General features: G+C 40.8%; 1 protein-coding gene across 2 annotated transcripts in view; it reads left to right on the top strand.

Annotated features, from left to right (window-relative positions):
- Positions 1-24,380, top strand: part of LOC119661353 (potassium voltage-gated channel subfamily H member 2) — a 766,305-nt gene that overhangs the window by 270,531 nt on the left and 471,394 nt on the right. For both annotated transcript variants that reach the window (XM_038070659.1, XM_038070660.1), the window contains exons 3-7: positions 5,835-6,065; positions 19,572-19,709; positions 19,776-19,905; positions 21,927-22,059; positions 22,125-22,197. In XM_038070659.1, the coding sequence (XP_037926587.1) occupies positions 5,835-6,065; positions 19,572-19,709; positions 19,776-19,905; positions 21,927-22,059; positions 22,125-22,197 (705 nt within the window). The remainder of the gene's footprint in view (positions 1-5,834; positions 6,066-19,571; positions 19,710-19,775; positions 19,906-21,926; positions 22,060-22,124; positions 22,198-24,380) is intronic.

Raw genomic sequence — 24,380 nt, 5'->3', positions numbered from 1 at the left:
TTTTTTTTTGCGTTCTTCCTCTGCGACAAATGAGATACTGACTTCAGATTGCATATGCTCGTCATCTCATCTGCCGAAATGATATATTCTACCTCATCTGAGATGGTTGTTAAGCCAGAACATGCTCTTAGAACTGTCCTCCAATAGACCGCACTTAGTTTAAGTGCAGTGGATCCTTTGCCACCAGTGTACTGCATATGTTGTTCAGAATATAGCTTCTTGTCTATCATTACTCCCAAGTATTTGATGGCCGGCTTGAAAGTGAAGATGTAATTGACAATTCTAATTCAAGCGTAATTTTGATTTGACTTGGCCTCAACTGCACTGATTGCTTGGCATGAGTGTAACTCCACACCCTCTGGGTGGTTCGCGACTACAACCAATGCAATATCTTCGTCGTAACCAATCACCATGGTTTCCTCCGGTGTCAGAAAATTAAGTACGTCATTGTACATAATGTTCTACAGTTGTGGGCCCAGTACAGAGCCTTGTCGGAGGCCCGTAGAGAAAAAGTATTCCTAGCGTCCGTCGTGAGTATCATACCAGAATCCCCTTTTTTTTAAATAGCTGTCGACATTAGAAGTGAGGTAGGTAGGAACAACAACCGCTTCCAGGGATTTCTGTATCAACCACAAACTCCCCGAAATTAACGTATTTCCATGAATCGCATTCTTGGCCGAACCAGTAAACAATTTGATGGCATTTATGGTTGATCTGGCTTTACAGAACCGGAACTGCCTATCTGGAAGCCCTCCTTCGCTCCCAATAACGGGGAGTAATCTATTGTAGGTTACGCGTTCTGACATTTTCCCCACTGTGTCTAGAAGACATCTGGGTCTATTAAGGGATAGATCATCTAGAGGTTAACCTGCCTCTTCCGCTTACATCCTGTAAGAAATACCCCCTGGCGTGCACACTTCAAGCAACTTAGTGAGCATATACGGTCTTGATTTTACAGCGAGCTTAATGGCACTTTTCAGTATGCCACCTAAGCCTGGAAGTCTGTGGTTACTGCCGGAATTGCCGTCACATTCAGGGATCTCTACAATATATCAGTGCCCCCCTCTTACTTGGGAAATAACTTCTTGTTGATTTTCAATAAGAGGGTAGGGCGCGTAATTTGCGGTGATAAACAGTTTCTGAGCGGCTCCATCACAATTCTATAGAAGCACATTAAAACATGCCCTCTTATTTTGCTGTATGGCGAACTTCAGGTTTTTGCGAGCTTCCTTGTAACCGTGCTACTTTTATCCCTGATCAATCCTAACTCCCACCATTTGAGTCGTCCGTCTGGATCTTTGCCAGGCTAATCGAAGGGTGGTTAATTTACTAATTCACCAGCAGTAGGGTCTTCTACTGGGAATGAGCATTGCCTAGGCATGGAATCTTAACATGCTTTCGTAATCAATTGTTTCACATGAAGAGCTCATTCCGTAGGCCGCGTGCTTCAGATGGTTTCTAGTTCAAAGATGATTTCCTGGTGATCCGAAAGTGCTTGCGTTACCTTCTTTGACCAAAACTATATCCAACTGGGCAGAAGAATCCTACAATCTTCGGTCCCTTGTGCTGCTCTCCCTACTTCCTCACTCGAGGGCCCAACCTTTGTAGTTACCGCCCATCATCTTTGGATTTCTTCATTCTTCATGGGGCGTAGCAGTTACACACGTATACACCGTTTCCTATCGCTACTCTACCAGTCGAGTCTGTGACCCATACACCACCGTCACGGTTTCTTTTGGGTTCATTTATAATGGCAATTTCTTTTTCAGATTCAGTGGTCTGCTCAATTGAATCCGTAGTGATCCTACAACGATTGAGGTTTATTTCCGTAAACCTATTTTTTTCATTGCATCCTATCCCCTCCTTGTTAATATAGTCTTTCTTCCCACACCTTCTACATTGATTTGACCGATTAATGTCGCTCGTGCATGCTTCCCAGAACTAGCCCAACATTAGGCACTTGAAGCACTTCTTTTATGAAGTCTGCTCTCTCAGACGCAAGACAATCCATCTACGCTACCTCCACTGGTAGTCGCATTGTGGCCGCTTGAGTATAATCATAAGCTTTTCTCAAGCGTAAGATGGATTCTTCTCCCAGTTGCTTCAGCTTAAATTGTTCTTTAAACGCATTAGATATTTCTTTTCTTGGTGTCATTTCATCGAGCTCGTTTCATTGTACGTAGATCTTACGCTTTTGGGCTCGTAATGTGACACTCTCCCCAAGTGAATTCTTCGCTTGGGTGCGAAAGCGTCAGTTTTTTTCGGCCCAAATATCAGATCACCTTTCTAGGTGCTTCGGATCTTGCTGAGATCTCCGCCCAGATCTTTTAGGTCAAAGTTAGCTTTGACTTTGTTTAGAATCTTCGCGTACAGCAAATTGCCCTTACGTGAAAAAACAATTATCTCTTTGCGAATTTGAACTTTGCATTCTTCTTCGTCTTTCTGCTAATGACCTTCGTCTATTCACCATTTCCGTTTTCCTTCGATTGCTGACGCTCGCAACTAGGCACAGGTTTTATCTTTCCGTGTTTTCAGTTCCATTTTACGAACTACGAGGCTTTGGGCTTTAGGCTTTGTGTAAAACAAAACCTTATTAAAATCGGTTCAATACCTCCCTGTCTTTTGACTTGACTGCCACACGCACTTTTCTCGGAGCGGCTATACCAATCGGAACAAAATTTGGTGGGAATTTGGAAACTGTGAACGTCCATACATGCAGTGAGCTAAATCTTTCTACGTTGAGTTTGACGGGGGTCCCCATATATACAAAAGGAGGGTGTTTTGTTCATCTTATATAGTCACGTGGGTTATCCAATGAAAAGACTCGATTAGTACTTTTAGAAGTCGGTCGTAGTTTTTAAGTAGGCATTGTTGGAAAAACCGGCAGTTCGGGGCTATAAAGTAATTATTTTTTCCACGGGTTCATTCTCGGAGACCGTCGAACTGAAAAATCTGAAAAAACAACAATAAGCGAGCCGCTACGATCACGCTGCTCCCAGGGCAGAGGTGAGGCAGCGTCTGACGATTTGCCTCTGCTCTGGTAAGAAACCGTAAAGCCGCCATCGCTTCACTTTTTTTTTTAACAATAAGTTGCTTTTATACGCTGTCCAGGTTCCAAAATACCCGCCATACTGATATCTGCTCAAATTAAGTTAATAATAGTGTATTACAATGTGATGATGTGGATATCCTCAAGCTTTGTGAGGGTCGTACTATTCTTAACAGAGCTGCGGTAGCTCAAAGTTATCTCTTCCATGTAAATTTACTGCAACCCAAAACACTCAATATCAACATCACACTAAAAATTGTAGTTTGATATGTTAAATGCATATGCATTACGGGTTAGGTAAAAATAAAACATCACAAGTGGCTAACACTGTGATTCGGTGTCGCTTGGATTGTCTATGACGCTGTTGGAATGGCAGGTTTCGACTTTTCCTAGGACCTCTTCTTCCTTTTGCGGTCTATCCTAGATGGCCCTAATGGCTCTTGCTATGTTTTTGATAGTTTGGCGCAGGTTTTACTTGCCCTGGGTAAACTCGGACAACTATTTTAGCTCCAATCTACATGAAATGCAGTTCCTTTATGTCATGAGCTTGGTCGGATTATTCTTTGGAAACATACCAACATACATAGCATTTAATGTGCTTTGGTGCATTTTATTTTTTATCTTTGGCATTGGTGGAGGTGGATGAATTAAGAAGCTTCTCTTGGATGGGTAAATCTCTTGATCTTGGAGTCGTCCAACTCGATCAAATGCGATGGGTGTCAAAACCGCCTTAGTCGTCAGCGATCTCCATTTAACCCAACCCCAAATTATCCACCTCCGAGGCACTGCGATTGAAGCAAGGGCTGGGAGCCCGCTTGTTCTCTCTCAAGAGCCGTCGCTACTGGGGTTCCAAGCCTTTGCACGATAAGTTTCCTTTTTCTCTTCCATGTTCTTTTTATTTTCTGCGTATTCTTCTCATTGCCATTTTGGTTAATGCATCAGAGAAGAGCAAACACTTGCCCATGCACAGTCAGAAAATAAAGTACGTGAACACATATTTATAGATCAATAGATACACCCCTATCATTCAACTGGGGTGATGTCTGATCAGAGATCTGTGAAGAGTCCTCATAAGGATTTGGCAATTCCTCATCGAAGTCTGTCTGTCCATCTGGCATATGCACTTTTCTCAGAAACGGCACCGTTTTAGGTAGAGTTTAAGGGGCTCCTCATGGAAAATCGGGAAGTAAATTCCGTTTTTAAAAAACACAGCCATGTGGGGCTACATGAATATTTACAGAAAGGCTTTATAGTTCAGATATCAGTTGTCGTCATATTAACGCAAAAAGTCTGATATAAGGAAAGTCCACATATACATTATGACGAACGGAACATTTGCGCGCAAACATTCTAATATAAGAAATACACAAAACCTCCCTTCATTCAGTTTTTAAGGAGTGAGGTACTCAGAATTTCGAATTACTTGAAATTTGGTAGTTTTTAAAGCGTATATATGTGTGTTGGAGATTACTGCAATAGAGACTTCACCAAGGATTCTTCGCGTAGCTAGTGCTATACTGACTAAGGCAATTCGCTCTTCTAAATTTTTCCGTGGTTTTGGAAAAATCATTGTTCACAGAGGAGACTACATAAAATGGGCCACTTCTTCATAAAGAGGTGAAGGAACTCTCCGGTCGAATGACTCCAGAAACCAGAAACCAGTAAACATACAAAATATACGAAAACTTTAAATGATAACTTCTAAAATCTGCAAGTTCGGCCTCAGTGTGTGTGATAAACATACTCGTATACATATCGAAAATTATGCAAAAGAGGAGTGACGGTTGAGTTTATCAAATTCCGCCTGATAAATTTAATAAATATGAAGGCAGCATTCCCATTAATTTTCTCTCCTAGGGAAATCCTCCTTCCACCGACTCAGACGTAAATGCATGTCGCATAGAAGCGGACATTTGCGTAATTCTTCAAGTTATGTACCTCATTAAAACAACACCAGACGAAATTATAGAACCAAGATTATCGGTATTTCCCCTGACCTCTGACCTACAAATAATCTGATGCAAACTGGTAATGGGCTCAATTTATTCTTGGTAATGATATTGAAACGTCTTGCCCATTCCATGCCGTGCGATTCCTACCGTGAAAGATAACATTGGACATTGGATATTATGTTTTTGTGATGAAAACGATGGCTGCCGGCTCCCTACATTGTGGTCATTACGTTGGATTCCGGAACGCTTCGATTATGCAAACACCAAATATTCACCGCTTTAAGGAAGATTGGACAAACATGACATGGTGGACGAGTATGAGCTAAATTTAAATAGAAAGTCGACAAGTTCCACTTATTTGGCTTCAAGATGAGCGATCCGCCGTCAATAGATGTCAAATTATCGTTCTTCGCAGATTTTTTTATTAATTATGAAGGACTAGGAAATCATGGTCTCGTTGGTTTTAAATTTGACCTCGTTCAATTATGCATGGAGGCTTCATCGAGCTGACATATGGAATCCCATTTAAATGTGCATCGTTTGTGTTATGCATAATGAAATTCCTCTGGAAAATTCATAGAATATGAACATTTTGGAAGTCGTAATTGAACCTCAATAAGTTCCAAGCGGGTAGATTCTAAATAAACGACCACATTTACTATTTATGCCAATGGTTGAGCTGGAGCAGGAATCTTGCAAGTAACGGTTGAATGGGTTTAGATTCATTTAGGGATATTAGATATTCAAATATTGTATCCTTTTACATTTGAAATATTTCATATTTTTGTCTAACATTATTTATGCTTAATTTTGCCTTTTCTGATTTTTTTCAGATCGCAGTTTTCTGGTGGCGAATGCACAATCGGAAACCTTCCACATAATATGGTGTTCGGATGGATTTTGTAAAATGACTGGATATACAAGGGCAGATGTAATGCAACGTTCTAGTTGCACAGAATTTCTCCATGGACCAATGACATCACAAACGGCTGTGAATCAAATTAGGGAGGCATTAACGAAGGGAGTAGAAAAACACTTTGAAATTCTCTACTATCGAAAAGACGGTAAGTAAAAGATTGTTTTTGATACTTCCGTTTGCGCTAATATACATACATATATTATGTGGTACTTTTTCCGCCCACGGGCATTTGCATTTAATCCGCGCTGTTCTTGGGATTTTCTCGACAGTCATATTCCCTTATTAGAACTAAAGCGTACAAACGTGGATCATCACATCATGCTATTGGTGAGAGTGCTTAGTCGTTTCAAACCGAAAGGTTTTTTTTTACTGCACTCACGTAGGTTTAACAAGAAGAAGTGTCAGACAAGTACGTCTCAAGCGTAAATTTTAATCAAACACCCGTAGTGCATATATATTTGATTGCCGTTTACCCCTTAGCACCTACACATCATCGTTCGCGGTCCGTTAAAATGGGTTTTAGCTAACTCCAAAACTTCCCTTGATACCAACCTCCTCCTTTACAATTACGCACCAAGTGCTCTTAACGCGACCCACTCGTCGGCCGTCTTTGGAGAGTGGATTCCATTCCTTGGCGTAACCAGCAATGCAATTGCAATGGGCGACCTATTCACTGCCACTTCCGAATTCCCATCACATCGCGTACGGGTGACAAGTCTGTGCGTCGACAAGGTTCTTTGTTTAAAAAAATAGTATCAGGCCAGCGTACTCCGATGATTGATCGCAAACAGGCATTCACGGAGGTTTGTAGCTTTCTATTGACAGTGGTTGTCATTGTCTATGTGTTGATCCCACATAGCAAAACAAAAAGAACAAGAAAGCACTGTAAAAACCAATGTAGCGCTGTTAATGCATCGGTCGACATCCAGCTCGGTGCAAATGTCAGCACGAACCACGCTTGCTCTGCCAATTAATGAAGATAAGGAGAGTGCGATGACCCGCCAGACTGAAAACCTTGGTTTTCAGTGGTGTATAATACAACTTTACCTGCCTGTCTTTCCAAATCCAGAGCCATTTGGGTAAGGTCCATCATCCCGGTGGCAGGCTTAGCTTTCGACCTGAAATTTCTCTCAGATTTTTGCTCGGTGCATCACGTGACATTTTGCGCCAATGCATGTCACGCTGATTATAGCTCTGGATCTCCGGAATACCTCTCCTAGGTAGCGCACGCCAGATATACTCCAGTTTCACGCTGCCCAAAGTTTTCACGTGAAGCGAATGTCTAAAAAGTTATCTACGGAGTGTTGATGTGGTCAATGCTGAAGAATTCGCAGTGGAAACGAGTGCGCTTTGTCGACCAAGCTTTCGAGATATTCTTTGATGCGTTCCAGGATTATTTTAGCCATTATCTCTGCGACGGGAGGGAGCATGTAGATACTCCTTCAATTGTTACATTCTTCTCTGGAATCATAAAGAACCGTAATGAAGTGTTCTTTCCATCTTTTTAGGTGCTCGACATTGTAGATGATGGAAAGATTTGCGATCATATGTGAGTTCGCTACGCTTCATTCTTTCGCACTTCTGACATCATTGCGTTCTGCGGCATGTTCCCCTTCCCTGACCAGGCAAATTCCTTTTTGCCACGGTGCACACTATGCTGAACTTCCCGGCATTTCGCTCGGTATAAGGGCTCAATCGCGACACGCCGCTATCGCTTGCAGTAATCAATAGAGCTGTTATGAAGATTTTTGAATGCATTCTTGACAACCGTATTTGTGAAATCGTTGAAATAACCATGAAGCAAGCCAGATTTGTCAATTGTAAGGGATCTAAAACCCAACTTGCTGTATGGAACACAATATTATGGAAACATTGTTGAAGCTGTGGAAATTACAGAAAGCCACAAACGATACATGGTTCTACACAGTCGCATCGCATCGCAGTTGGGTATTTAAATGCCGATCAAAGACCTGAGTATTATATGCAAGAAACCACTTCTTTTTCTTCTATATAATAAGGTTCCACTGGTTCACAGCACAGCGATCATCCTCGTTGTGGACCGGAATCAATTCAATTTTGATCTAGAGCAACTTTATTAATAATGCAGGATTTTAACCAACATGCACGGTATTTAACTTATTTCGGGTTGACGCCTTTTGAAATTATAATAATCCCGCGAAACTTCAAAGAATAGTAATACACTATTACCAACTTCATTTGAGTAGATAATGAGATGGGCTACATTTGAGACCTACATTTTATGTAGCGTCATATTCCTGATCATTTTGGATTTTTTGTCTTCAATTGTTTTAAAAATAAATTCTGTCTAAGTACTCAATGACGACATCTTCCCGGCTGGTGGGGCAGTGCAGAGACGCGCTCAACCATCTGGGCGGCGCGCTCAAGGTCACTCTCGTCCGGGTTCCCGGGCATAGGAACATAGAGGGGAATGAGCGGGCTGACGGATTGGGCAGGCAAGCCTCTGCTCTTGAAAGTCCCTCGGCGAATACAGTCGGTGTTCCGCTGGCGGCTGTCGGGGGCGGAGTCTACTCGCGCTACCTAGCAGCCGCGGGCCTGAGATGGCGAAGGCTTACAAGCTGTACCAAGTCAAGGAGAATTTGGCCCGCTTATAACATGGTCCGAGCACGAGAGCTCCTGTGCCGGACGCATGCAAATGCATTCAAGATTACGGCGGTCTGGACGGAGCACTCGCCCATAGGAGACCATGCCGCTAGGCTTGGCATACTCTACAACTAGCATTGCCGACGCTGCGGAGAAGGAAGGCAAACCCTCATGCACTTTCTCTGCCATTGCCCAGCTCTGGCTAGAGTCGGGCTGCGGACACTGGGTAAACCATTCTTTGGAGACCTCAGAGTGATTTCTAGCTGCAAGGTGGGAGAGCTGCTTTCCTTCGTGAATGCTACGGCCTAGCTTTGAAGACCCGAGCCGGCTGGACTCTGCCTCCCTGCTCCCATATCAACAGTCACGATCTTAGGAGTTTGCGGCATTAAAACGGTGCACCAAAGTGCTAATTGGGCTCCTCGGAGGGGCCACTGATACCTACCTACCTACCCCAGTCACAAACAATGTCAAACTGAGAGTAGAATTTGCTCATGAAAACCGTAATAAAAAAGATACGTACCTTCATTCACCCTGCATGGAAGGACGCTCTATTGTGAGCCATTTACTAACTCCAAATAAATTAAGTATCTTAATAAGGTTTCCATTCAGGTAAACCTCTGAAAAACATCAATCAAATTACACTTTCTATTAATAAATTTAGATTTTAATAACCTGCATGAAATTCAAGCAATACTTCGAAATTTTAGCTATTGAACTTTATTTTGTTCAGGAAGGGATGCTGATGGGTGCAAATATAGGAATAACACTTGTAAGTGATAAATCATGTGAAATTAATGCTAATTCGAAAGTAATTATAATTGTCAGACATATTATGAATACATTTTAAAAACGTTTTTGCCGGATTGAAGCCATTTGCCTGATCAAATGATGCTTTCCTCTGACAAGGAGGTTGAAAACCTTTCAACCAAAGGACTGACTATATCAGCAAGATATATACATATCCTAATGATGTTCATATATTTACTTTATTCAATTGGAGCAATAATCCCGTTCCTGCAGTTGTTATCGAAGTGAATATCTACTTTAATATTTAATAGAAGCGTAAATGCCGTGCGCATTTTCTCGTGGAACGTGCGCTCCCTGTACAGACCGAGCAACTAGCCTATACCCTGTCCTAATTTAAGGCTGATGTAACAGCGCTACAAGAGATGCGATGGAGAGGGACCGGTTTCCTGCAGAAGAGCCGCTACACCATATATTATAGCGGTCATCCAGTAAACCATGTGTTCGGTGTAGGTATCTTAGTCAGCCAAAAAACGAAACCTGCTGTTATCGGGTTTGAAAATATAAACGAAAGGCTATGCACTCTGCGCTTGCGAGGCCAGATTATAAATGTAAGCCTCATAAAAGTTTACGCCCCTACAGAGGAGACTGCAGAGTCGAAGAAGGATACCTTCTACGAGACAGTTGAGCGAACCCTCGAAGCCTGTCCACTATCTCGTTGGCATGGTGCTCCGAGCTCGAATTATGACACCACCTACAATCCCCTCTGACAATTAGGTGAGAGTGAATACTGAACAACGGTCTACGACAAGGGGATGCCCTATCATGCGTCCTCATTAACCTGGCCCTTGAGAAAGCGATCCGTGATGCTGAGGTAAATGCAAGAGATACGATCCTCTTTAAGTCCACCCAACTACTGCCCTATGCTGACAATATCGACATCATGGGAAGAATCACCCGAGACGTACAAACTGCCTTCATCCAGATCGAGCAGGCGGCGCGAGATTTTAGGCTGCACATCAATGAAGGCAAAACAAAGTAGGTGGTGGCAAAGTCAGCACCAAAAACCAACCAACCAACAACATCAAGCCGCACTGGTCAAACGGGAAGAATAAAGATAGGAGAATACAACTTTGAGACCCTTGATAATTTCTCCCATCTAAGGTCGGAAATCACAACCGACAACAGCTACGATGATGAAATCCGCGCACGGTTGTTGGTAACCAACAGAGCCTATTTCAGCTTACAAAAACTGTTCCGCTCGGAACGTCTCACCATAGGGTCAAAGCTCTTACTGTACAAGACTATGATCTTGCCAGCCCTCATGTATTCCTCGGAAACTTGGTTTCTTAGCAAGAAAAATTGCGAACTCTTGGCCGCGTTCGAGAGAAGAATCCTCCGAAGAATTTTTGGCCCCCTACATGAGGATGGACGATTCCGTAGCCTACATAACGACGAAATCTATGAGCGGTGCCATGATCGTCCGGTTGTGGATAAAAGCCGGCTCAATAGGTTATGGTGGACGGGTCACTTAATCCGTATAGGTGAAGTTGATCCAGCCGGAAACTCTATAAGGGCAATATCAATGGTAGAAAAAGACGACAAGGCAGACCCTGCCTAAGATGGAGCGATGGCGTAGGTCAGGACGCCAGACAGCTTTTAGGGATATCGAATTGGTAGACCTCGGCGCAAAACCGGATGTCTGGAGTTCCTTATTAAGGCAGGCCTAGACCGGATACCGGCTGTTGCGCTGTTGATGATGATGATGATGGTCATAGTTGCCGTTAAATGCTGCAGTTTTTCTGGTGGAGCTAATCGGTCGTGAGCCATGTAAACCAACGAAAAATAGACGTTTTCTGCCCCGCCTGCTCTAGTTTAATCACGACTAGGTTGTAAGAACTCAGGTTCGGGCAGAGAAAAGCATACAGATTCTTCCTTGTAAGGATATATGCTCTAGATCAGCGTCTCTTGTGCTGATGGATAAATTATAATATTTTCTTTGGAGCCCTTTGATGGTTCGCTCGCCTACGATCCAGGGCTCTTCTACTGCTGCGACATCAATGTCTTCCTCTAAGAGGAAAACGAGCGAATTAGCCGAAGCGCACTTCCAACGCTGCAGATCAGCATGATCTACTTCCGTGGAAGTTCATCAGTTCCCATGGGACCATCGATCCTCATCTCCAATAGCCCGTTGGCGGTGTCGACTGTCCCCAAGTCGCCGTCCGGTTTTGCGGAGCCGAACACTTGCATCTCTGGGTACCTGATTTCCAACCGCACTTTATAGTCTCCTTTTTGCAATGTTTCATGGCACTCTCAGTTGGCTGTTTGTCTGAGGTTTCTCCTCCTTGATAACTGCCCAGTCTTCTATGGGAATCCTGAGAGGAATCGGAACAAGGATGGACCCCTTGTGTTTGCCTTTGGCGTGCAGGAAATGCTCGTTGACCGCGTCCGGCAGCATGCCTTTAGTACAAGTTTACACCTCCGATGCTAGTTTGCCGCAAACTGTATTACCATCCGCCAGCGCCACGCTTAAGTGGCTCCTCGCCACGTTGCTGAAGGATTTTGTAGTTGGTGGCTTGACGGCTGGCTGCTGGTGTTTACCTGTCTGCGGAGTTTGCTTAGGGTCCCAACTCTTGCACACTCTACTCCCCTAGCGTTTTTATTCAACCTTGTCTTAAGCTCGATTACCCTTGAGAGTTAGCATTTTGCCAGGCGTTTTCTGTTATATTCTTTAACAATCGCCTGGTATTTAACAAAGTCCTCTTTATTCTTCGCAATCTTATTGAGAATATACTTGGCTTTCTGGTACTTCTTAGTTTGTTTCCGACGACCGACATTCTTGTTGGACTAAGTACCCCATTGGTTACGCAGCCGTCGGCATATGCTATTCCACTTTGGCTTAAGTTCCTGTTAGCACCTTCTCCAGTACAGGAAGAACGATCCCCAGGTCGTTGCTTCGGCTAATTCCCTGCCAGACCCACTTGCCTTTGACAGGCAAACATAGCCTCGTCGATTTGATGAGCATACTGCCAGCCGACCCTACATACTTTTGGCTCGTCCGAAGACCGTTTCCAGAAGTTACTGGAAAGAGATTTGGTGACAGCTTGCTGAATTCTGAAACCTTAACCTGAAGTATAATACGACCAACCCGAATGTAATCTTTGCTTCCTCTGTTCGTGCGTAGACTCCCACTGCGCATTCCTATTTTTTGCCCATGTCTAACCACCGTGGGCTATGAAGGTGATTAAAATTGTTCAAGGTGCGAAACGCAAGCCTTGTTTGTGCCATTCAATCTAAAGTAGAAGTACCCGAGACAAAGGGTTATTATTGCCAAGTAATAAGTAAGATTTCTAAAAAAATTCTCATAATCAAATTATACATGCGTAGTTTGAAGATTTAAACAAACTGTGATTTGTTATGTTTTTGCCGTGCGTCTTCCATCTAAGAATTCGGAGGGTCCAGCGACGAGTAACGCGGAAGTACCAATTGTCGCAATCAGCTCGAATGAGACCTTGTTTTCAACAATTGTAGATCTTACTGGGACGACACTATCGCACTCGCAAATACGTGTATTTTTCGTCTGTAAGTTCAACTCAAGTATCTTTTCGGTGATATTTTGCAACTTCAAATACATTCGAATTTCTCCAAGTCGAATTATCCTTTAACTCGAACTTTGCGGCCTTCTATTAGCGTCAACTTCCTATATAAAATTCAATCTCTAAGTCGAATTATTTTATTTTTTTATTTTTAACTTTAGGGAAATATTTCATATATTACAATTCCTTTAAGTCGAAAGCGAAATCTTTTAATATTCGTGTATGTAGATGTACATTTACAAACTAACGTTCAACATTTCAATGTGAGAATAGTGTTTCCCGGAGATTTTTCTCAACGGGTTCAGTCTCTTTGAATTTTAACCCCAGGGCCCGATTTCGGTCTGCGGTGTACGCAATGTATGCAAAAAGTCTCTGTTAACTGTGGTTCGCAAAAGCTTAAATGGTCCTGCTTTCAGAGCCAGTGAAAGTTAGCTACATCGATTAAAATATACATAACATCTATGAAAAAAGTATATTTGTAGAAAATGCAACATCTCACATGGCTATATTTGATGAAAAAAATGTTACACCCTCCTTAAATTCCGCATAGAACGATATAGCTCACTGTATTTGTGAGCATTCACAGTCCATTTGATGTTAAAAAGTGCGTGTGACAGGCAGACAGTAAAAAGATTTTAATAAGGTTTTGTTTTCAACAAAACTTAAGATGAAAACTTCATGATTATAAGAACGAAAAAAAAAACTAAATGGCGCCCGCAGTATCGCGATATTGCAGCGTGAGATAGAAATGCGAGGGCTAGTACCGAGGATTTCCCAGTGACTTGTAGTCAATTCAATAAAATTTTTTTTTTTGGTTCTGATTTAAATCTACTGCACACATCTAAATTTGGAAATGCATTTTGAATTTAAGCAATTTAGAATGCTTTGGATATGTTATGTTACTTTTATCAATTTTGCCACGTTTCTCGTTGGAAAAATGCTCCGAAATTTTAAATGCATTTGTCTAATTTTTGGTACGTGCAGTAGTAAAACTATCCATTTAATTCTGTGATAACCAGTGCATCAGAAAAACATGTTTTGTAAAAAAAACTTTATTGTGATTTATTATACATCGTTCAAAATATGCTTAAATAACACTGGTCAACAAAAAGAAATTGGACAGACACTCTGATGGGTAATCTTTACTAATTTTGCCTGGTTGCATTAGAATATCACCTGCGATTTTTTCCATCACCTCTGTGTTGGCAAAAATTGAGGTGAAATCGGTAAATTTCGTCTAATCTACTAATTTCACAGCGAAGAATGCTATGTCACGATAAACATCTTTGGAGATCCAAGGGGGTGAAAAAAGGAGGGTCAGGGGGTATTTTTATCAAAAATTCATAAAAAGTCAAATCAGCATTTCATGATTAGAAGAGGTGGAACGGGAGACGGGGGGGATTATGGAAATGAATCATAAGGCTGAGTAATCAAAAAGTATGAAAAATACATACGTGGATCTACTTTGAAACTTTTCTCCTTTTGTAGCGTCCTCCGGTGTTTTTCGAATTTGAGTCCAACGGTAGTCCGCCAAAATACGAGGGTTCCATTTTCCCGGGTAACTGTTCTCCATTCGGGCAATCTGTTGATGAAATTTATCACCATGTTCGTCCAAAACGGCTCCACAATTTTCCGGGAAAAAACTCAAGTGGGAGTGGGGAAAATGAACTTTCAATGACATATTGCAACTTAAAGCCTTGTAAGATTTAAGTAACTCATCAATCCGTTGTTGATAGTCATCTGATCTCTTGTTTCCAAGAAAATGGTGGCAAACAAAGATAGAAGATTCCCGGTCTCTTTTCTCCTTTTTTTGTCCAACTGTTGGAGAAAGCATCGTCGTCAAATAACATAACTGTTTAATATGAGGTCCCACAAATACGCCTTCTTTGATTTTGTCATCACTTATGTGAATCCTTTACCTTCCTTATTTAGAGCCTTAAAAAATCATTTATAAAGGCCCAGCTTAGTGTGAAGTAGAGGGATAATCAATTTTTAAGATTTTATGTAAAACAAAATCTTATTAAAATCGGTTTACTGTCTGTCTGTCTGTCTGTCCGTCACACACATTTTTCTCTGAGATGGTTATAGCGGTTGACATCACATTGGTAGAAAGGTCGGTACTGTGACCGCTCACGCATACAATTAATTACATCCTTTTACGTCGAATTTAAGAAGGGGGGGGGGGTCCCCATACAGGCAAAAGGCGGCATCAAATATATCATACTTATGTGGGGTATCAAATGGTCTCGGTTAGTACTTTCTGAAGTCGCTCTTAGTTTTGACAGCTTTTGGAAAGGTAGGGAGTGCCGGGGGTTGAAAGTGATCATTTCTTTAACGAACCCATTCTTAGAAACTACTAAACCGAAAATTCTGAGAAAAATCTAGAGTCTGCCACTATACGATGCCTAGGTTCAGAAATACCTTCCATACCGATATCTGTTCAAATAAAGTTAATAACAGTACGTCACTACAAGTTTTAGTAATTGTCAGGAAAACCTTCCTTAAGTTCATCCTAGAATGACAAAATAGCAGCAATGTAGGCTATAGCATTGAGCACGATCCTACCAAATTTGGTGAAAATCACACTATTATTAACAAAGCTATAATAGGTCAAAGTACTCGCTTTTGTGCAAATTCAATATCACTTGAAAGTCGATTTTTTCACATAATACATGTATATATTACGTGCCACATACTAATGGGACAAACGCACAGTCTAATCTCTTTATAAAAGAAATATACAAAACCTTTCATACCTTAGGCGTCTAGCTTTCGGTTTCCCGCTCAGCTTTTACTTTAGGCAGGTCTAAATCCAGGACCAAGTCGTTCAATTCATCTTGGGTGAAAAGTTTTTGGTTCGTTCGAATCGTTAGGCGTGAAATCTTTATTTTGGCTGCTATATGGTACCTCCTCTTCCGGCGATAATGCATTCTGTTCAGTTGTTGATTCTTCATAATTAAGGGTGTAGTTTTCGGGTGGTATGGGGACAGGCAACCAATTACTATGTTCAATGGTTCTAATTACCGAAGGGGTATTTGGATAAGTTAGATGTTGCTTGGCTTTCTGCGAGATTCCAGATATTGCGTCATACAAAAATTACAATCTTCGACATGAGAGGTGGGCTCACGCCAGAGCATTGGTACCGCAAATGACATCGTGCGTGATTAGTGTAACAACATATTTTAGGGCCCAAACCTAGTCCTTGGTCCCGACTTCGCAACCGAAATAATGCTCGTGAGCTTTCTGAACCAACGTATTCAAGGGTCTCCTCTGATTCTTAAAAGTTACTTCCCCGCAAATGTGGCAGAAAGAATTCCCATCATTCATACAAGAACGCGGCATTATTTATTACACCAAAAAATTTATGAATTATAAGGAAATACTAAAAGAACAGAAACAAAAACCCCTTCTGCTAAACGCAAACACCGCACTTTCTTTTCGAAAAAGAAAGAGGAAAACTTACGAAATACAGTCTGTTTCAGAACACACGCTCACTGCAACTGAGAGGTACGAATTCAAGTAGTGCAATGTGTTTGATGAGTAAGCGGACAAGCTTCAACTTGTATTCATGAGCATGTCACTTCTTGCACTTTCTTCGAGCAACGTGTTTCAAATCCAGCATGGACATTCATTTTCGTGTTATATTAACGAGAATTGCGACATTTAAGAAACGTAGCTAGTCCTCGGATTCATTTCAACTCCTCCCCTCTCTCTCTATGCTTTTTTAGACGCAATCAATACCACTTAAGAGTGTGTTTCAAGTAATAACTTCATTTAAAAAAAATAAAATATTTTTATTTACACATCCAGATTTACGTTTTTTCCTTTTGCAGAATAGGGGGTAGAAAGGGGGTGAAAAAAGGGATAGGAGGGTGCTAGGGGTAGTGGGAAGGTGTAAAAAGATAGCAAAGGGCCCTGGAATGTCGGTTTTTGCGAAAGAAGTAAAGAAGAATTCTGATTTTTTATGGTGGTATATTCATAATATACCCCTTGACCCCCTTTTTTACCCATTTTTAAGGTTTTGTGTAAACACAAAACCTTATTAAAATCGGTCTACTTACTGTCTGTCTGTCTCCCCGCGGGACCACCGTTCCGGTATTGCTTCGTGGGGCTGTTCAGATCTTAGCTGTTCACTCAAAATGAGCTGCTACCTCTTTACGTAGCGTTGATTGCAGTAGCTTCCCTTCTATGTCTCCGCTGTACTTCTGCTGCTTTTAGTTGCTGGTGGATCCGTTTCACCGTTGCAACTACCGCGTCCCATTCTGTATTTGATTGCACAATGTATGTACCTTATCAGATTTTTCACCGTTAAATGGGTATTTAGTTCTGCTTCACGCTTTCTCCTTGAGCTTTTAAATTTTGGGCAGGCGAGGAAAACGTGTTCTGCATTTTCACCTGCACCTTCACAAGTAGGACAATCAGGCGAGTCACCTAGACCGAACCTATAGAGGTATATCCTGTATCCACCGTTTCCAGTTAAGAACTGAGGCAGATCGTAACTCGTCTCTATGCGTTCCGCATAGTCCACATGCTTATGTCTGGGATAAGCCTGTGTGTCCACCGGCCATTCTCCGCCTGGTCCCATGCTGTTTGCCATGCAGCAGTGACCGCAAACGCTCACTCATAAAGTAGCTTCTGCTCTCGGAAGTAATCGAAGATTATATTTAATATATATTTTGGTGTTTGTGCCGCGATGAGCGCTTCGATGATATGGTTTCATCTGGCAGAATTGAAAGCGAATTGAGAGTCACCAGTGCGCAGTATTTTCCTTCGTCGTAGGCTTTTCTGGCTAGTCCAAAAACCTGTCTGTCTGTCCGTCACATGCATTTTTTTCGGAGCCGGTTATAATGACTGACACCAAATTTGGTAGAAAGGTGGGAACTGTGAACACACATGAAAAAGGAGAGTGTAAAATTTTTTTTCATCAAATATAGTTATATAGGGTATCAAATTAAAGGTCTCGGTTAGTACTTTCTGAAGCCGCTCTTAGTTTTGACATTTGCTTGAAAGGTGGGGAAGGCGGGGGGTTGAAAGTGATCGTTCCTTTAAGGGGCCATTCTCAGAAACTACCAAACCGAAAAATCTGAAAAAAATCAGGAGACTGCCACTATATGGTGCCTGAACTCCGAAATACCTTCCATGCCGATATCTGTTCAAATAAAGTTAATAATATTATATTACTATATTTTTTTGTAATTGGTTAGAAACCCCCCATAAGTTCATCCTAGCACCACATGCAGTGATGTAAGCTATAATGTAGAGCATGATCTTATCAGGTTTGGTGGAAATCGCACCATTACTAACAAAGTTATAATACGTCAAAGTTGTTGCTTCTTTGAAAATTTAAGACTATAAATGTTAATATCACCCGAAAGTGGATACTCTTTCATAATATATGGAAATATTACGTGTTACGTACTAAGAAATACACGAAACCTTTCGTACCTAAAGCGTCCAGCTTCCGGTTTCCCGACTTGCTGCTGTAATTTTAGGCTACAAGTTAGCATTCTTCGCTGTAAAATGAGCAGATTAGACGAAATTTACTGATTTCACCTCAATTTCAGCCAAAGTAGGGATCTGAGAAAAAAGGGGGTGATCGAAGAAAACGGAGGTCATACCCTAATTTGGCGACCCAAAATTAATAAAGATGAAAACCACATCTTACTTTTTAAAAGCGTTTTTCTCGAAATCGCATATTGAAAATCTGCTGCCACCATGGCCCAAAATCTATCCAACAAAATTCTTTGAAATTTTCACCACTTATTCAAAACATATTTCTACGGTCCGCAAACTAGGATAATTGCGATTCATTCAGTATTTTTTTTTTATTCATGGAGGAAGCCGTGAAAAGAACACCAAAATTCACAAAGAAAGGTTTAACAAGGCACCAACAATTTAGCGTTTAATATTTTTTAATAATCCTAGTTTGCGGACTGTAGTTAAGTCTGTACGTTAAAATGCCGTTTACTTTTTTTTCTTTAAGATGATCGCAGCGCCCTCTAGTGTGGCAGCAGAAAAACATCTTTTTTTGGAGATGGGTGTATAAATTGCTCTGTATTTCAATAATGAACTATGATATCGCGCTGGAAAAATTACTAAATATATGGTGAAAAATTCGCGTTTGTACCTTTATCCAGTTCTTTACAAAAGAATTCTAAATAGAGCCGAAAAACGGAAATAGTTCTTATGGTCGTTTCTGGAAACAATGAGTCGGATTTTTTGATTTTATTTTAGTTCGCATTGATCTATTGATGTTTCGGGAATGGGGTGAATCTTTTGCGGTATTGTACGAACGAGAGTTGCTTCCGGAATGTCGGTATATGAGGACTAGAATGAAATTGCTAGCGAAAAGCAAAAGAATAGTTATTTTAATCGTTAGAAACACCAGGCATACCTGTTGAAAGGCGAATGAAAGAGGGGGATTTCACTCGGGTCCGGAGTTTTTCGGGAACCTAAAATAGAAATTTCAATGGAAAAAAAGGTAATAGGGGGTCCGCAGAATTGTTTCCTCGGATCAGAATAATTTTCACCTCGGGCCCGGAGTTTCTCTCCAAGGCCCTGACCGCGAGCATACATTTAGTTGGATAAGATTCGTTTCTGTTGATGTAGTTTTTTGTACCCATTGTTTGCGAATTTACTTTCAGCTATTTAGTACACCAGTAGTAATGTATAATTTCCGTTTTTTTCAGGAGAGAAATTTTTATGTTCAGAAGTGATAGCACCAATCCGTTCAGAGGCTGACGATATATCCTTGTATATAATAAACTTCGAAGACTTAACAAATCCTCCAGAAGAACCACCACCAGTCGAGGAAAGAATTAGTAAATGTAGGTATAAGACACTGTTACCGCCTTCAAATTTCTAATAGAAAACTATTTGGATGTGATTTTCAGTTGATAGAGCTCGTGCTAGTTTTAGGCAGTCATTTAAGTTCGGTAGCTTAAGAGAAAGAGGCCTTAGATTAGCTGGATATCTAACACCTCCTTCAGATGCAACGCAAGAAGAGGAGGAAGCACATGAAAAGTAAGACTGTGATTTGTTTACCGTTTTTCGTAATACAGTAGATTAAGTAGTCGGAAGAGATCAAAGTATTCTTTTTAACAAAATGGTTCATTGTTCGAGAACCACTTTTAATTTCAACACATCAACATCACTTTGAAATCAATAAAGTGAGAAGTCGCAAGCATTTAACATGAAGTACTTGAAAAAATGCATTGTGAAATCATTTCCAATAAGTTTCGGATTAAACTGAAATAATCATTTTGAAATATTTTAAAGTGAAACAATTTTCTATTGACGACAGGTTTTTGACCATGCCTAATTTCTAGATTGGATTGGTCCCAAACGCTTTTTGAGATATTGATTATGGCTATGAAAGTGACTTAGTTGCAACTAACACTAAACGTGATTTGACGTCGGATACCAGTCGGCTCAGCTGTGAATGAGTACTTGAGTCAAATCAGGATAATAGTCTGGGCCGAGCGCAATGCTGACCACACTGTCTCCTACAGGGTACTGTAATCCTGTTACGATCTTGAATGAAGTGCTCTAACACACTTCAAGTCCTTGATCTAATCTAAATTGTTGCGCCAACGATTATTATTATCATTATAACACTAAACATTTGGTATATTCACTCTCAAGACCATTCGACATCAACAACGGTCTACGACAAGGAGATGCCCTATCATGCGTCCTCTTTAACCTGCCCCTCGAGAAAGTGATCCGTGATGCTGATGTAAATGCAAGAGGTACGATCCTCTTCAAGTCCACCCAACTACTGGCCTATGCTGACGATATCGACATCATGGGAAGAATCACCCGAGACGTAGAAACTGCCTTCATCCAGATCGAGCAGGCGCTAATTGGCGCGAGATCTTGGGCTGCACATCAATGAAGGCAAGACAAAATATATGGTGGCAACGTCAGCACCGAAGACGAATCAACCAACAACATCAAACCGCACTGGTCAAACACGAACAAGAATAAGGATAGGAGAATACAACTTTGAGACCGTTGACAATTTCTCCTATCTAGGATCGAAAATCACAACCGATAACAACTACGATGATGAAATCCGCGCACGGTTGTTGTCAGCCAACAGAGCCTATTTCAGCTAACAAAGACTGTTCCGCTCGAAACGTCTCACCATAGAGTCAAAGCTCTTACTGTACAAGACTATGATCTTGCCAGTCCTCATGTATTCCTTGGAAACAGGTTCTTAGCAAGAAAAATTGCGAACTCTTGGCCGCGTTCGAGAGAAGAATCCTCCGAAGAATTTTTGGCCCCCTACATGAGGATGGACCATTCCGTAGCTTACACAATGACGAAATCTATGAGCGATACCATGACCGTCCGGTTGTGGATAAAATCCGGCTCAATAGATTACGGTGGGCGGGTCACTTAATCCGTATGGATGAGGATGATCCCACCCGGAAATCCTATAAGGGCAATATCTATTGTAGAAAAAGAAGACGAGGCAGACCCAGCCTAAGATGGAGCGATGGCGTACGTCTGGACGCCAGACAGCTTTTAGGGATATCGAATTGGTGGACCTCGGCGCAAAACCGGGATATCTGGAGTTCCTTATTAAGGCATGCCTAGACCGGATACCGGTTGTTACGCCGTTGATGATGATGATGATATTTTTTTGATGACATTAAAAAGCATGAACTCGCTAGGCAATAACGTCAGATCTACTTCTTATGGAGAGAACAGTCAACATTACTAGAATGAAAAGTTTTTCTTTTGACTTAGCTAACAACAGTCTAAAGGCGGTTTGAATGACTTCCCCGATTGAGCTTGGGAGAGAAGTTTTGTTGCATTCACCTTGTATTGTTATAACATCGGTCATTAAGAATTGATGTAATTCGATAAAATATTATTGGGAAGAGGATTGTTTTCTTTTGTTAATTTTTTTTTAAATTCAAAAAGATCTGCATGAACTTTTCCGACTACTCAGCGGCAAATTTAAACAAATATATATATATTTACAGTGAATTATTAATTTAAACTTTAAAGAAACTTCTATGATTTAATTTCAGCCAAGCAACACTTCCGAAAATCGAGTCCGGAAAAGTTTGGTCACCAATGGCAACACCAACACTACGAAGCAAAGAGACTGAAAAAATTCGAGATTCCTTACGTTTAGAGGATTTAAAAGTAGTTGTTCCAGACGTGAGTGCCCTTTTCCCATATGATGCCCGCCCCTGTAATGGTTTAACTGAATTTCCCTCTTCCAGAAACCCGTTCCAGAGGAGAAGAAACCTGAATTTGTACATACCAAAAGCTTAGATTTCGATAATCAAACAAAAGGTAAATTGCGTCGATGTTCGTGCTAGGTACCAACATTGTTCTCTCGAACAACTTTACTGAATCACACGAGAAAACATTTATACAAAGTTCATTCTACTTTACCAAATGCATAAACCAATTTTCATTCCATGTTACAATTCCATAGGGAATGCTTCACCTTCGAAATCCACATGCGTACACAAACACACACACGCAATTAGAAGAAAATCACTAGCAAGTGTCCCCACTAAAATTTCCCGTATTTCGAAATCATCCATCCAATACGCCAACCACTTTCCCCGTATTTTCCACAGATTCATGAAAAGCTTTCATTGTGATAACGAATTGATTTCCTTTTTCTTTAGTGACTTCACCAATGAAAACGATGTTTTGTTTTGAAATGGGTTTTTGATTGTTCACTGATAGATTAATGTGTTTATTGCTATTACTAACGATTTATGTTGTTCGTGTTGTGGTTTTATATGTTGTGCTGCATATGTGGCGTCCCAGACTGTGAATTTGTGTTTTCCTTTTGCCTTGTTCGTTATTTATTTTAACTTTTCCTTTATGGATAGCTTCATTTGACTAAACCGACAATTTTGGCTGCACTATTCGATTTTGATGTATGAACAGGGGTAGATAGATCTAGTCCTAGTGAAAATTCTGTTTTGTGACACTCAAGAAATTAACGGATACGCACAGAAAGGTACATATTCTACGCGTGTGCTGGACGTACGGGGGACCGAAGATTGCGAGAGCCCAATCTTTGATATGAGAATGATATGGACGGGTAAGTCTAAAACACTCAACTGATATTCGTATGTATATGCTAAGAGCTGCCGTGAAACACGTGCCTCGGATTAATCGTTTTTCATGCCTTTGGCTCAAAAATGTAAAATAATGAACATATAAGTAGGGACCCTTATGTTATTCGATCATCCAGATGCGTTTTACTTTCACCAGGACTTCCAAGGTCTTATAAAGTTTCTGGGATTCAGATATAGTTCACTGCAAAAAATTTTAACAGATGCGCTCCCTGAAGTAATCTACGATGAATAGGATATGTCACGTACACCTTTAGAGCAATATTCCCGTTGACAAGAAATTCGCAATATTATCCGTCTTCTGAAAAACATTTTCTTATAAAAAAGCTGCTATCGAGTAAATAAATCAATACATATGCATATGAACAATAATAACTTAACAAATCCATGCAATAACGGTGTAAATACTCAAAATTCGAAGCATTGATGTTTAAATATGCTTTCCAGCCTTATATACATATAAATATAACCATTTGTATCTATATACATGTCGACTATAAAATGGTAAAATAAATGAAATGATTTTCTTAGAAATCTAATTGAATACAGTAGCAGGGCCGTAGAAAGAAAATTTGGGTCTGACGAACAAGTTAAACACAAGACGAGGTAGGCGAAAATTATACGGGCGTGTTGTGAAAATGATATGTTATCCCTTTTCTTATTGGCCCCTCAGGCCCCTCAAAAAACTCGCCGGTCTGGAGTGGACCATTCTGTCCATTCAAATTTCGTCAGCCATGTCTAGATGGTAGACTGAAAATAAAAATGTACATATCTAGGAAAATTTGTTACCTTTTCGTTTTAAAAAATAATAATTGTAATCATACAAATTATTTATTTAATAAGAATTAAATTCTCAGATCCAAAACAGTGCGAAATTAAAATTAAAGAACTAAGGGATCACTTTTCGGTATAATTGACATATAGGAAAAAACAATTTTTTTAAATTTATCCAACTAAGCCACATCTCTCTCTACATCTCAAACAAGGGACACTGCAAATCCTTCACTTCCATACAATATTTCCACTTTGATGTTGCACTTTTTAGCCCATAAATAGTTTCACATATTTTTAAGCATTTTGTCATATATTGTGTTTATATCAACGATAAGTAAATGTACCTCAAGCGGATGCATTAGCTCAGTCATCCTTGAGAAAAAAATCTAGGCGAAGTGACACAGCCTTTAAAGTTCGCAATCCTATTTCTTCTTCTTCTTCAATGGCATGACAGGAAAAGTCATCCCTTGGCCTCCAGGATAGACTTCCTCCAGCCATCTCGACCCTTCGATTGCGTCCTCTAATTGGAAAATTTTAGCAGTTTTTTAATAGCCTTGTCCACTGAGTCCTCCCACCGTTTTCGTGGTTTTCCTACTGGGCGGCCTC

The sequence above is a fragment of the Hermetia illucens genome, chromosome 1 (assembly GCF_905115235.1).
Source record: "Hermetia illucens chromosome 1, iHerIll2.2.curated.20191125, whole genome shotgun sequence".
Classification (NCBI taxonomy): domain Eukaryota; kingdom Metazoa; phylum Arthropoda; class Insecta; order Diptera; family Stratiomyidae; genus Hermetia; species Hermetia illucens.
This window is presented reverse-complemented; position numbering and strand designations above follow the sequence as displayed.